Genomic DNA, 15,193 nt, shown 5'->3' with positions numbered 1-15,193 from the left:
AGTAATCAAGACAATATGGTACTGGCACAAAAATAGAAATATAGATCGATGGACAGGATAGAAAGCCCAGAGGTAAACCCGTGCACCTATGGTCACCTTACTTTTGATAAAGAAGCAAGAATATCTAACAGAGAAAAGACAGCCTCTTCAATAAGTGGTGCTGGGAAACCTGGAGAGCTACATGTAAAAGAATGAAATTAGAACACTCCCCAACACCATACACAAAATAAACTCAAAATGGATTAGAGACCTAAATGTAAGACCAGACACTATAAAACTCTTAGAGGAAAACATAGGAAGAACACTCTTTGACATAAATCACAGCAAGATCTTTTTTGATACACCTCTTAGAGTAATGGAAATAAAACCAAAAATAAACAAATGGGACCTAATGAAACTTAAAAGCTTTTGTAAAGCAAAGGAAACTACAAACAAGACGAAAAGACAACCCTCAGAATGGGAGAAAATATTTGCAAATGAATCAATGGACAAAGGATTAATCTCCAAAATATATAAACAGCTCATGCAGCTCAGTATTAAACAAAAACAAACAATCCAATCCAAAAATGGACAGAAGACCTAAATAGACATTTCTCCAAAGAAGACAGACAGATGGCCAAGAAGCACATGAAAAGCTGCTCAACATCACTAATTATTAGAGAAATGCAAATCAAAACTACTATGCGGTATCACCTCACACCAGTTAGAATGGGCATCATCAGAAAATCTACAAACAACAGATGCTGGAGAGGGTGTGGAGAAAAGGGAACCTTCTTGTACTGCTGGTGGGAATGTAAATTGATACAGGCACTATGGAGAACAGTATGGAGGTTCCTTAAAATCGAAAAATACAATTACCATATGACGTAGCAATCCCACTACTGGGCATATACTCAGAGAAAACCATAATTCAAAAAGACACATGCACCCCAATCTTCATTTCAGCACTATTTACAATCGCCAGGACACAGAAGCAACCCAAATGCCCATCGACAGACGAATGGATAAAGAAGATGTGGTACATATATACAATGGAATATTACTCAAGTCATAAAAAGGAACGGAACTGAGTCATTTGTAGAGACGTGGATGGATGTAGAGACTGTCATACAGAGTGAAGTACGTCAGAAAGAGAAAAACAAATAATGTATATTAACGGATATATGTGGAACCTAGAAAAATGGTACAGATGTACCGGGCTGCGGGGCAGAGACCGAGACAAAGATGTACAGAACAAATGTATGGACACCAAGGGGGGAATGTGTGGGTGGTGGTGGTGGTGTGCTGAATTGGGCGACTGGGATTGATATATATACACCAATATGTATAAAATGTATAACTAATAAGAATCTGCTGTATAAAAAATTAAATTAAAAAAAAAGCAGAGGAATCACTCCCAATTTATAGAACATGAGATATCCCCTGAAAGACCAACAAACAACGAAACAGACCAGTCTATAATACTAGATCCCAAGTTCAAAAAGGAGGTAATAAAAAGAAAACTGTAGAAATTAAGAAAGGCTATTGAGAAGAATGAAGATTACTGTAACAAGGAACTAGAAACTATAAAGAGGAGCCAATTAAAATTAGAAAACTCATTTGCAGAAACAAAAGCCAAGCTAAAGGCAATAAATAGCAAACTAAACAATGCAGAGGAACAAATAAGTGATCTAGAAATTAGAATAATGGAAATCATGCAATCAGAACAGCAGACAAAAGGACAAATGTAAAAGAATGAAAGCTATATACGAGACTTATGTGATAATATAAAGCAAGCCAATCTACACATAATAGGGATCCCAGAAGGAGAAGAGAAAAGGGAATCAAAAATGTATTTGAAGAAATTGTGGCTGAAAAATTCCCGAACTAAAGAAGGAAACAGATATCCAAGTACAGGAAAGTCCCAAACGAGATGAACACAAACAGACTTATACGAAGATGTATTAAAATTAAAATAGCAAAAGTTAAAGAGAGGATTCTAAAGAGAAAAACAGAGTTAGTTAAAAGGGAACCCGCATAAGGCATTCAGCTGATTTCTCTACAGAAAATGTTGTAGGCCAGAGGGGAGTGGAAAGATATGTTCAATGTCCAGAAAGGGGAAAACCTGCAACCTAGGATATTCTACCCAGCAAGATTATCATTTAGAATAGAAGGAGATATAAAGAATTTCTCAAACAAAACTAACAAAACAAAAAGAAACAAAAACTAAAAGAACACAGCAATACTAAACTATCCTAAAAGAAATATTGAAAGGTCTTCTCTAAATAGAAAAGAAGAATCTATAGGAATAAGAAAGTCACAATTGGAAAATAAATCATTTAAATAAGCCAGTATATAGATTACAATTATTTTGTGTGTGTGTGAAAGCAATGATAACTACAATAAAGAGCAAAGTGATAAACATGAAGATATAAAAGAGGACATCAAAATCATAAAATGTGGGGGGAGGGGTAAGAAAATGTAGACTTTTTTAGAAGACTTTTTTCAGAATATGGTTGAACCTATATGACTATGAATCTAATACAAATAGATATAGTAATAGGTTAACATACTTGTAAAACAGGGCAACAAAAAATAAAAAACATACAACAGATTCAGAAAAACCAAAAACAAAAGAACTCAAGCATAACACAAAAATCATCAAACCACAAGAGGAAAAACAAAAAGAAAAAGAAAGGAACAAAGAGGAAATAAAAAATCAACTGAAAAATAAGGTTTAAAATGGCAATAAATACATATCTATCAACAATTACCTTAAGTGTCAATGGACAAAATGTTCCAATCTAAACACATAGAGTGGCAGATTAGATAATAAAAAAGAGTGGCAGATTAGATAATAAAACAAGAGCCTACAATATGCTGCCTACAAGAGACCCACTTTAGGGCGAAGGATACACAGATTGAAAGTGAGGAGATGGAAAAAGGTGTTTTATGAAAATGGAAATGACAAGAAAGTGGGAGTAGCAGTACTTGTATGAGACAAAATAGACTTTAAAACAAAGGCCATAAAGAAAGATAAAGAAGGACACTATAAAATGATAAAAGAATCAATACAGGGCTTCCCTGGTGGCACAGTCGTTGAGAGTCCGTCTGCTGATGCAGGGGGACACGGGTTCGTGCCCTGGCCCGGGAGGATCCCACATGCCACGGAACGGCTGGGCCCATGGGCCATGGCCGCTGGGCCTGCACGTCCGGAGCCTGTGCTCCACAATGGGAGAGGCCCCAACAGTGAGAGGCCTGCGCCAAAAAAAAAAAAAAAAAAAGAATCAATACAAAAAGAGGATATTACACTTGTTAACATATATGCACCCAATATAGGAGCTCCTAAATAAAGAAAACAAGTAATAGGAAACATGCTAGGACACAAAGCAAGCCTGACTATATGTAAGAGGACAGAAATTATTTCAAGCATCTTTTCTGACCACAACAGCATGAAACCAGAAATCAACCACAGAAACAGAAATGAGAAAAAAATGATTACATGGAGACTAAACAACAGGCTACTAAAAAACCAATGGATCAACAATGAAATCAAAGAGGAAATTAAAAAACATCTTGAGACAAATGACAATGAAAACACAACCATACAAAATCTCTGGGATGCAGCAAAAGCAGTCCCATGAGGGAAGTTCATAGTGATACAGGCCTTCTTCAAAAAATAAAATAAATCTCAAATGACCTAACTTACCACCTAAAAGAATTAGAAAAAGAAGAACAAACAAAGCCTAAAGTCAGCAGAAGGAAGGAAATAATAAAGATCAGAGAGGAAGTAAGTAAAATAGAAATCAAAAAAACAATAGAAACAAATCAATAAAATCAAGAGCTGATTTTTTTGAAAGGGTAAACAAAATTGACAAACCTCTGACCAGGCTCATCAAGAAGAAAAGAGACGGGACTTCCCTGGTCGTACAGTGGTTAAGAATCTGCCTGCCAATGCAGGGGACACGGGTTCGAGCCCTGGTCTGGGAAGATCCCACATGCCACAGAGCAACTAAGCCCGTGCACCACAACTACTGAGCCTGTGCTCTAGAGCCCGTGAGCCACAACTACTGAGCCTGCGTGCCACAACTACTGAGCCTGCGTGCCACAACTACTGAGCCTGCATGCCTAGAGCCCATGCTCTGCAACAAGAGAAGCCACCGAATGAGAAGCCCACACACTGCAATGAAGAGTAGCCCCTGCTTCCCACAACTAGAGAAAGCCCGCACGTAGCAACAAAGACCCAATGTGGCCAAAAATAAATAAATAAATATTTAAAAAAAAATCAGTGAGGAAAAGTAGGATAATCCATTAAATTGGACTCAGAGAGATTGGGTAATCTGCCCAAAGTCACACAGCCCATAAGTGGTGGGTCAGTGATTCTGTCTGACTTTGAGTGTCTGATGTTCTCACTCCACAACTTGCGCTTTTAAACATTTCGCTATCCTTGTCTATCTCTGTACTACCAAGGCTTTGACAGGGCACTGCAAACAGAAGGCATCAATGAGTGAGACCACAAAGCCATGCAGGGGGGAGAAAAAAAGAGAAGAAAAGAGAGGACCCAAATAAACAAAATAAGAAATGAAAGAGGAAAAAAGACAACACTATGAACAAATATATGCTAACAAATTGCACAACCTAGAAGAAATGGACAAGTTTTTAGAAACATACAGCCCACCAAAACAGAATCAAGAAGAAATAAATAAATTGAACAGACTGATCACTAGAAATGCAATAAATCTGTAATTAAAAAAACTCCTTGCAAACAAAAGTCTAGGATCAAATGGGTTCACTGGGGAATTCTACCAAACCTACAAAGAAGAAATTATACCAATCCTTTTCAAACTCTTCTAAAAGACTGAAGAGGAGGAACACTCCCAAATTCATTCTATGAAGCCACCCTCACTCTGATACCAAAACCAGAAAAAGACACTATCAAAAAAGAAAATTACAGGCCAATATATTGATGAATACAGATACAAAAATTCTCAACAAAATATTAGCAAACCAAATCCAACAACACATAAAAAATATCATACACCATGATCAAGCTGGATTCATCTCAGGGTTACAAGGATGGTTCAACATATGTAAATCAATCAATGTGATATACCACATCAACAAAAGACAAAAACCACATGATCATCTCAATAGATGCAGAAAAAGCATCTGATAAAATCAACATGTATTCATGATAAAAACACTTACCAAAGTAAGTACATAACTCAACATAATAAAAGCTATTTTTGACAAACCCACAGCCAACATAACACTCAACAGTGAAAAGCTGAAAACCTTCCCATTAAAATTTGGAACAAGAAAAGGATGTCCACTCTTACCACTTATATTTAACATAGTACTGGAAGTCCTAGTCACAGCAACCAGACAAGAAAAAGAAATAAAAGGTATCTGAATTGAAAGGGAAGAGGTAAAACTGTTTTTATAGGCAGATGACATGATACTATATATAGAAAACCCTAAAGACTCCACACAAAAACTACTAGAACTGATAAACAAATTCAGCAAGGTAGCAGGATACAAGACTAACACACAGAAATCTGTTGCACTTCTTTACACTAACATGAAATATCAGAAAGGGAAAGTTAAAAAATCCTTTTTAATATCACATCAAAAAAAAATACTTAGTAATAAACCTGACCAAGGAGTAGAGGGAGACAAGATGGCAGAGCAGAAGGACACTGAGCTCACCTGCTCTTACGAGCACACTAAAATCACAACTAACTGCTGAACAACCATTGATAAAAAGGACTGGAACCTACCAAAACAAGATTCTACATCCAAAGACATAAAAAAGAAAACATGAGACAGTAGGAGGGGTGCACTCATGATATAATCAAATCCCATACTGCCCGGGTGGGCAACCCACAAATTGGAGAATAATTATATCAGAGAAGTTCTCCCACAGGAGTGAGAGCTCTGAGCCCTACGTCAGCAGAACATATGGCTTTGAAGGCTAGTAGGGCTTGATTGCAGAAGCTCCACAGGACTGGGGGAAACAGAGATTCCACTCTTGGAGGGTGCAGACAAGGTCCCATGTGCACCAGGTCCCAGGGCAAAGCAGTGACTACACAGGAGCCTGGGCCAGACCTACCTGCTGGTATTGAAGGGTCTCCTAGGGAGGCAGGGGTGGCCATGGATCTCTCTGGAGTCATAAAAGCTGGTGGTGGACATAGCGGGGACCTATGTGAACTCTAGCTGGAGGCAGACATTTTGGGTCCTTGGCACTGAGACCTGGCCCCATCCAACAGGCTATTAGCTCCAGTGCTGGGACGCCTCAGGCCAAACAACCAACAAGGTGGGAACACAGCCCCAGCCATCAGTAGACAGGCTGCCTAAAGTCATCCTGAGCCCACAGTCACCTCTAGCCACACCCCCTCACACAGCCCTGCCCACCAGAGGGCAAAGACCCAGCTCCAACCACCAGCCCCTCCCACCAGGAAGCGTGCATAACGGCTAGAGCAGTGTCAGGGGTCAGACACCAGAAGCAAGGAAACTACGATCCTGCAGCCTGCAGAACTAAGTCCACAAACATAGGTCAGAACCTAACCTGGGACCAGTTGGTCCCTGGCCCTTGACTGATGAGAGGGGAGTGTACTGTTGGCACGTATAGGACGTCCCCTTCAGGGGATCACTTATCAAAGACTGAGAAATGTAACTAAGCTACTACATACACAAAAATACAAACAAATTTAAACACAATGAGTTGGCATAGGAATATGTTCCAGACGAAGGAAGAAGATAAAAACTCCAGAAGAACAACTAAGCAAAGTGGAGATAGCCAATCTACCCGAGAAAAGAGTTCAGTGTAATGACCATAAAGATGATACAAGAACTCGGGAAAAGAATGGATATATAAAGTGAGAAGAGTTAGAAAATATAAAAGAGTTAGAAAAATATAAAAAATAGAAAATATAAAAAATAACCAAACAGAGTTGAAGAATACAATAACTGAAATGAAAAAATACACCAGAAGGAATCAATAGCAGAATAAGTGATGCAGAAGAATGAATCAATGAGCTGGAAGACAGAATGGAGGGAATCACTGCTGCAGAACGGAATAAAAAAGAATGAAAAGAAATGAGGACAATTTAAGAGACTTCTGGGACAATGTCAAACACACCAATGTCTGCATTATAGGGGTCCCAGAGGAGGAGAGAGAGAGAAAGGACCTGAGAAAATATTTGAAGAGATAATAGCTGAAAACCTCCCTAACACTGGAAAGGAAACAGTCACCCAAGTCCAGTAAGTGCAGAGTCCCTTACAGGATAAACCCAAGGAGGAACACGCCAAGAAACATAGTAATCAAATTGACAAAAATTAAAGACAAAGAGAAAATATTAAATAAATACAAGGGAATCCCCATAAGACTATCAGCTGATTTTTCAGCAGAAGTTCTGAAGGCCAGAAGGGAGTGGCATGATATATTCGAAGTGATGAAAGGGAAAAACCTACAACCAAGAATACTCTACCCAGCAAGGCTCTCGTTCAGATCTGACAGAGAAATCAAAACCTTTACACAGAAGCAAAAGCAGAAAGAATTCACCGTCACGAAACCAGTTTTACAACAAATGCTAAAGGAACTTCTCTAAGTGGAAAAAAGGGCACAACTAGAAACTAGAAAATTAAAAATGGGATGGCTCACCAGATATTTAGAGAAGAGTTAACACCTATCCTTCTGAAACTATTCCAAAAAACTGCAGAGGAAGGAACACTCCCAAACTCATTCTATGAAGGCACCATCACTCTGACACCAAAACCAGACAGAGATATCACAAAAAAAGAAAATTACAGGCCAATATCACTAATGAACATAGACATGAAAATCCTCAACAAAATACTAGGAAATCAAGTCTAACAATACATTAAAAGAATCATACATCATGGTCAAGTGGGATTTATCCCAGGGCTGCAAGGATTTTTTAACATCTGCAAATCAATCAGTGTGACACACCACATTAACAAATCGTTAAATAAAAACTTTATGATCATCTCAATAGTTGCAGAAAAAGCTTTTGATAAAATTCAACTCCCGTTTATGATAAAAACTCTCCAGAAAGTGGGCATAGAGGGAACCTACTTCAACATAATAAAGGCCATATATGACAAACCCACAGCAAACATCATTCTCAATGGTGAAAAACTGAAAGCATTTCCTCTAAGATCAGAAACAAGACAAGGATGTCCACTTTACCTCTATTATTCAACATAGTTTTGGAAATCCTAGCCATGGCAATCAGTGAAGAAAAAGAAATAAAAGGAATACAAATTGGAAAAGAAGTAAAACTGTCACTGTTTGCAGATGACAGGATACTATACATAGAAAATCCTAAAGACGCTACCAGAAAAATACCAGAGCTCATCAATGAATTTGGTAAAGTTGCAGGATACAAAATTAATGCACAGATATCTCTTGCATTCCTATACACAAATGATGAAAAATCTGAAAGAAAAATTAAGGAAACACTCTCATTCACCACTGCAACAAAATGAATAAAATACCTAGGAATAAACCTACCTAAGGAGGCAAAAGGCCTGTACTCCAAAAACTATAAGATGCTGATGAAAGAAATCAAAGATGACATAAACAGATGGAAAGATATACTGTGTTCTTGGACTGGGAGAATCAATATTGTCAAAATGACTGTACTACCCAAGGCAATCTACAGATTCAATGCAATCCCTAACAAATTACCAATGGTATTTTTCACAGAACTAGAAAAAAAATTAATTTGTATGGAAACACAAAAGACCCCAAATAGCCAAAGCAATCTTGAGAAAGGAAAATGGAGCTGGAGGAACCAGACTCCCTGACTTCAGACTATACTACAAAGCTACAGTCATTATACAGTATGGTATTGGGACTTCCCTGGAGAGTGGTGGTTAAGAATCTGCCTGCCAATGCAGGGGACATGGGTTTGAGCCCTGGTCCAGGAAGATTCCACATGCCATGGAGCAACTAAGTCCGTGTGCCACAACTACTGAGACTGCTCTCTAGAGCCCGTGAGCCACAACTACTGAACCCTCGTGCCACAACTACTGAAGCCCATGCACCTAGAGCCGTGTTCTGCAATAAGAGAAGCCACCACAATGAGAAGCACGCACACTGCAATGAAGAGTAGCCCCTGCTCGCTGCAACTAGAGAAAGTCTGCACACAGCAACGCAAACCTAACACAGCCAAAAATAAATAAATAAAATAAATTTATTTAAAAAAAAGAGTTGTTTGAGAAAGTACTTGGCAAAACATTATGCATTATAAAAGTATCATATGTCATCATTACAACAGTGCATCCTTTATTCCTTTCCCTAAATATCTTTGGATGCTGTATGTATTTTATATATAAATATAAACTTCTGTGTCACAGTTGTTACAGGATTTTCCAGTTACTTGAAAACAATGTCTGAGCCTTGTTAAATTATTCTCTGCCCTAGCAGAAGGGAGAGGAATGAACCTGGATTCTCCCTAGTTTGGGGGCTTGGCGAGGGTCTCATCCATAAACTTCCAGGGAAAACTTTTGCAACAAGATTATTCATACCCTGGAAATCTAATGAGCTTTCAGGTTTTGGTTTGAGTAGCAAAGAAAACATTGAAAGGATGAAGCTACAAAAATAGAGCCAAGTCTCTTTCCAAGATCATTCATGCCACGCCCAGGTTTCCCGGCACATCCTGGCCATGGCAAAGATGCACCAATTCACAGCAAAGTTGTTGGAAACTGTGTGTGGTGGCCATTCCTCCCACAGCTCTGAGGTGATGCTCTGGCAGGTGCTTCCTGCAGCTGCAGGGAAGAGCTGGTTTTCTGGAAAGGCTTGGACCATTTTCTTGGGTCATGAAAAGGGCTCTGGCATAATACTGAAAGGCTGAAAGGTACGGTTCAGACTAAAGACATGTCAAAAAGGGGTTAAAGGAAGTAGGGAAGGCAAGGAAAATTCTTTTCTGTTTTGCTTATTAGCAAACACTGAAGGTCCCTAGCAGAGATTCCTTGTTCTAATAACACTTTGGGACCCATAGCCACCATGCTGGACAACTTCAGGGGCAGTGTTTACACTGTGTGCTCTGACGTCCTCCAGGAAGCACCATTCACACAGAATACAAGGTAAATGGTGCGCCCAGCTTTTGTGCAACAGGACCTTGCTGGGGCCAAATCCTGCAAGAGCCAAACCTCTAGTAACAAACAAAGCCTCAGTTCCTACTCTAGTTTTCTCACCAATTCCTTCCAAAAACAAACCAATGAACAAATAAAGCACTGTAAAGCTCCAGCCAAAATCTCAGGAGGGACATTAGATGATCAGTGTTTCCAGAAGTGCACCATTTAAAATCCTAAGTATGCAGAGGATGATGTCTTTATAAGGAAAGCAGGTTTGTAGTTAAAATGTATGGTTGATCATTTATTTTCCTTCTTTCCCATTTAATTTGGGTCTAATAATCCCTAGTACCTGTTATATCCAAAGAGTCTCAGGAAAAATATAAAAGAAAAGAACCTGGTCCTTTACTTTTAAATAAATTCCGAAGTCCCCTCTCTGCCTCAGACTCTCAAGATAAAAGACAGCAGCTGAGTAATTCAGGCAGTAGGTCTGGTGGCTCTGACACAGGCTTCCTTGGAAATACTGCAAGAGGAGAAGGACAGAAGGAGAATGATTGGAAGCAAAGAGAGCACAGACAGACTTTCTCTTTCTCTTCACTTTTATCAGCAACTAGAACAGGGAAAGTGGAGGAGGCACCATTATCAAGTAGGAGCTATGACTGCATGGATAGTAACAGGTAATCTTCAAAATAAACATTGTTTAAAAAACCCCCGATATCCCCATAATAAACAGTTAACTCCTCAATAAGTTGCCTTTTTTTGCCCATAAAGAAAATTCTATTTAGGACATACTGATTTAATTCACCCTTGCACTTATGCTTTGCTGAGGCCTACACACACTGCATGGAACCCGATAACAAACACCTCCTTTGGTTTCACTGCTCATGTTGTTGATGTCAAGCTTGTGTTCGTAGTAAGTGATTAAAGTGACAACATCTGACCTTTCACGAAATCTTCCTCAAAAATATCCACATACTGAATTCTCCTTCCAGCTTCTAAAAATAGAGAGTCAAATTTGGGGCACTTCTACTAAATGTAGTTTCGTAGCGTGCGTTTTATGTGCTTGTCTTACCCAATCTAACACTTGTGTTCCTTCTTCATTATGCTTACGTAATGCCTTAAACTTGCTATAATGACTACACATTCGTAAGCCATATCAAATTTATTTTAAAATGAGGCAAGTGGCCAATTCGTATGTATACATTCATATGTATAATGGTCAAACTGGGCACATCTCAGTTAAGTGTCTGTCTCGGGAATGACAGTTATTCTTTTCTCTTCACCAATGTTTCTGGCTCCTTACTGGCAGACACTCTCTTTAGGAATCCATAGTGCCTACCACGTTGCTAAGCCTACGTGCTCCTTGATAGGTTTATTAATTAGTATAATGAGTAATGGGTCCCATTACGGAATTTCCAAGTGTCATAATGTGGTGAATGGGAGAAGGAAGACGCACTTGCTGGTAACATTATAACTGCAGTGAGTAGAGACAGCAGACCAAGCCTAACAGGCCAGTAAAGGAAGTGACAGTAGTAAAGGCAGAAATAACAAAAACCTAGAAAAATATTTTGCTATAGGACCTCAGAAGACAAAACGCTATGGGGGGAAATGTCAAGTTTTGCCTTCAAGAAGAAGTAATTTGAAAGCTGATAATGTGAATTAATTTTTTCCTGGGGGGTTGGTGATAGCTGCGGGCTTGGAAATAAACAGGTCTTCTCACAGGTCACCTTGAGATGCTTGAGAAAGGCCATTATGAGGAGCCTGCTGTGAAGACCATAAACAGTCAGGCTTAGAAATGCAGCTCTACAACCCACTGGCTATGTGAACTTGGCCAAGTGATTTAACTTCTCCAAGCCTCAGCTTCCTTCTCAGCGACTTCTCAGATGGCTTTTGTGTAGATAACAAACGTCCCAATTTTCCACTGGTGAGCTTCTTGTGAGACACCGTGGTAGACTGTTATCACTGCTCATCTAGTTCCCTTTCCTGGGGAGGAATATATAGGCCCACTCCACCGAGGGTAAGCTTGGCCATGTGACTTTCTTAGGCCGATGAAATGTGAACAGACATGCCAGAAACTTGAAGAGTCAGTAAGAGCTCTGCCTCAGTCTCTTACATCTTTGCCCTTGAGACTGGTAACATTCCAGGTGGTGGGTGCTCCCTCAGCAGCGGTCCCAGAGCGAGGACAAAGTAGGAGCAGAGCATAGGTGAGATATGAAACCAAGCCACTGAGATTTGGAGTTTGTTCCTGTGGTATAACTGAAATTAACCTGACTCATGTAGGCCTTTTTAAATTTAGGAAACACTTTTATAGCCCATCTTTACACATCTGTAATGTAACAGGAAGCATTCATATGTGGGTATTATTATTGACTTTCAGCAAAGAGTCTATGCTGTAGTAGGCTGTAAGTGCACTTACGCTACAGTCTGAATATGTGTGTTCCCCTCAAATTCACATGTTGAATCCTAACCCCCAGTGTGACAGTATTAGGAGGTGGGCCCTTTAGGAGATGATTAGGTCATAAAGGTGGAGCCCCCATTAATGAGATTAATGCCCTTATAAAATAGGCTCCAGGCAGCTGTCTAGCCCCTTCCGCTATGCAAAGGATACAGTAAGAGGTCTTTGACTGGAAGAGGGCCCTCACATGACCTGGGCACTACCCTGATCTCAGACTTCCACCCTCCAGAACTGTGAGAAATTGATTTCCGTTGCTTATAAGCTACGCAGTCTGTGGCACTTCATTATAGCCGCCTGAGCAGACTAAGACAACTTACGTGTTTTGATGAGAAGTTGATATTTCTCCAGACTATTTACTAAAAACTACATTAAAAATAAATTCTAGGATGCCAGATCTTGGTGCTAATGTCCCAAGCAAGATGTCAGCCTTTAGATGAGTATTCCCGGATATGTTTGCCACCAGCTTCTATGTCCCAAGCAAGAGCCACAAAATGAAACACCCAATATAATGGGTGTTTATGCTCTCTTGTGCTTCCACCCATTACCATGAGAAGAGGATGACCAGGCTAGTGCACTGATCCAAGGAGATGGATAGAGCCAAGTGGAGCAAAGCCCACCAGTTGTCCTAGCCTTTGATGGAGTAAAGAAATTATCAAGAAAACCAAGGGGACTTCAGACCTTGAACCAATACACATCCAAATATTCATGTCCATTATGTAACTTACTAAGGGCTCTGCCCCTTTGTCTAACAAAAACAAAAAATGTGTAGCATGTGATGGTCCTAAAAAAAAGATAATTTCTGACTCTAAAGGAATTGAGAGAGTGTGAGATTTTAGGTAATTCCCAACACTTTACATTCTTTCTCTTGTTTTTCAAAGCTTTTCTTATTCTAATCTGCTTTCGAAGGTCACTGAAAGATCTCCCCACTTTATACCTAATTTTTGCTTGTTTTGCCTTGTTAAACTGTCCTTCTTCTTCATATCTCACCTCAAGCATCATCGCCCAGCATCATCGCCCCAGGAAGAATTTCCTGTCTGTAACTACTTCACCATCTGCCCCAACCTAGAAGTTTTCCTTCATAATATCTATGTTCCTTTTTTCCCTAGCATTGATCTCAATTTGATTATATAATCATTAGTGTCATCATTGGATTAATTTCTTCCCCACTAGACTGAAAACTCCCCCAAAGCAGGGGGCGTGTCTAATTCTGCACATTACTGTGCACAGGGCATCAGTCCCACACGTAAGTACTTAGTAAGTGCTCAATAAACCTCAATCTATGTTTCTTTAAGTAGATTGCAACAATTTAAATCTTGCTAAATGAGCATAGACAGGGACTGAATTAAAAAGCTCAAAGTAGGGGAAGAGGTTCAAATACCTACTTAAGAAAAAAAATAGCATTTATCAGACCACGGGTACAAGTTTTCCTCTTTTCTCCTCCTTTCATACACAGAAGTCTTATTAAGGGTGTTAATGGATTTGAAGGTTTATTTTGTTCCTTTCAGAGAGCCTGGCACTTTTGTTAGAAGAACAACTGAACCATGTAATTAGCCTACACAAACTACTGCCATGAATACAGCTTTAAATTGAAGTCATTTGAAAAACCAGACTTGAAAAGGGCTTTTCCATGCATGCAGATTTTTGTCTTAATAAAACCCACACAGGAGAGATGACAATGGAGAAACAGATTCTGCAAGTTATTTCTGAAAATGTTGATTGGTGGGGAAAGGGATAGTTAGCTTGTGGGAGGGTGCAGGTGGAACCTTCCCAGGAACAACAATAACAACGATTAAGGAGATATAAACAACTATCCTGAGAGGTAGGTGAATTTATCACATAGAAGCTGAGATCTCCCATATGGATTTTACCTTTGTGAGCACAGAAATGAAATCCAACGATGGTAAAGTCTCAGAAGTGTCGACATAGTCCTTGAAGATGTGGAAAAGACTGTTCACAAAACCAAAGCTTGTCTAGGGCCAGAGAGAAAGAAAACAAGAGTAGGTATACTTCCAGGGGTAAGAAATAAAAATCTGATGAACTTCAAATGTCATTCTCACAGATGTTTTCCATTTCAAATTTATCTCCTGGCAAAATTCAAAGATTTATTTTCCTCTACTTTCCAATACATATTTTCTTCTAAGTTTTTCTTATAAATGAATTCTTGTTGGTACCTCACTTCCTTTTTTAGAGGAAAGATATTATTTATTTATAATATATGTGAGAAAGAACATTCATTTGACAATAGACATTTATGGTGATGACGGAGATCTTAGGAATTTTTTTTTTGTATTTATCATCATTTATTGAGGAAATTCATGTATTCAACATTACTTATTGAGACCTCCCATGTACTCGGCACTGTTCAAGGTCTTCTGGATACAGCAGTGAACAAGATGGGTTCCTGAGCATATTCTAGAAGGTGTTCAGAGCTTGTATTCTAGAGGAAATATGGAACATTGCCCCAATTTTTGTGTCATCCTTGCATAGGAACCATGCTAATCCTTTTATCGCTCCAATTTTAGTACATGTCCTGCTGAAGTGAGCCCTATGTTTACTTTCTTAAACAGCCATGGAAGAATTTTTTAAAATGTTACTGAAGGCTAACTAATAACTGCCATCTATTGGAAGGATACCAATGGATGTGTAGGTTTCCTTATT

At 39.2% G+C, this 15,193-nt stretch overlaps 1 protein-coding gene and 1 non-coding gene across 2 annotated transcripts in view; both read right to left on the bottom strand.

The window, feature by feature from the left end:
* PLEKHG7 (pleckstrin homology and RhoGEF domain containing G7) overlaps positions 1–15,193 on the bottom strand; it is an 87,540-nt gene that overhangs the window by 45,614 nt on the left and 26,733 nt on the right. Inside the window, 2 exon segments of the mRNA XM_033427739.2 lie at positions 10,490–10,603; positions 14,404–14,505. Of these exon segments, the coding sequence (XP_033283630.1) occupies positions 10,490–10,603; positions 14,404–14,505 (216 nt within the window).
* LOC117201182 (U6 spliceosomal RNA) lies at positions 14,978–15,079 on the bottom strand. Its single transcript, XR_004483159.1, has one exon. It is a non-coding gene; the product is annotated as a U6 spliceosomal RNA (small nuclear RNA).

Source organism: Orcinus orca, chromosome 11, assembly GCF_937001465.1.
Source record: "Orcinus orca chromosome 11, mOrcOrc1.1, whole genome shotgun sequence".
NCBI lineage: Eukaryota > Metazoa > Chordata > Mammalia > Artiodactyla > Delphinidae > Orcinus > Orcinus orca.
The sequence above is the reverse complement of the archived record's forward strand: the minus strand, read 5'-3'. Positions and strand labels throughout refer to the sequence as shown.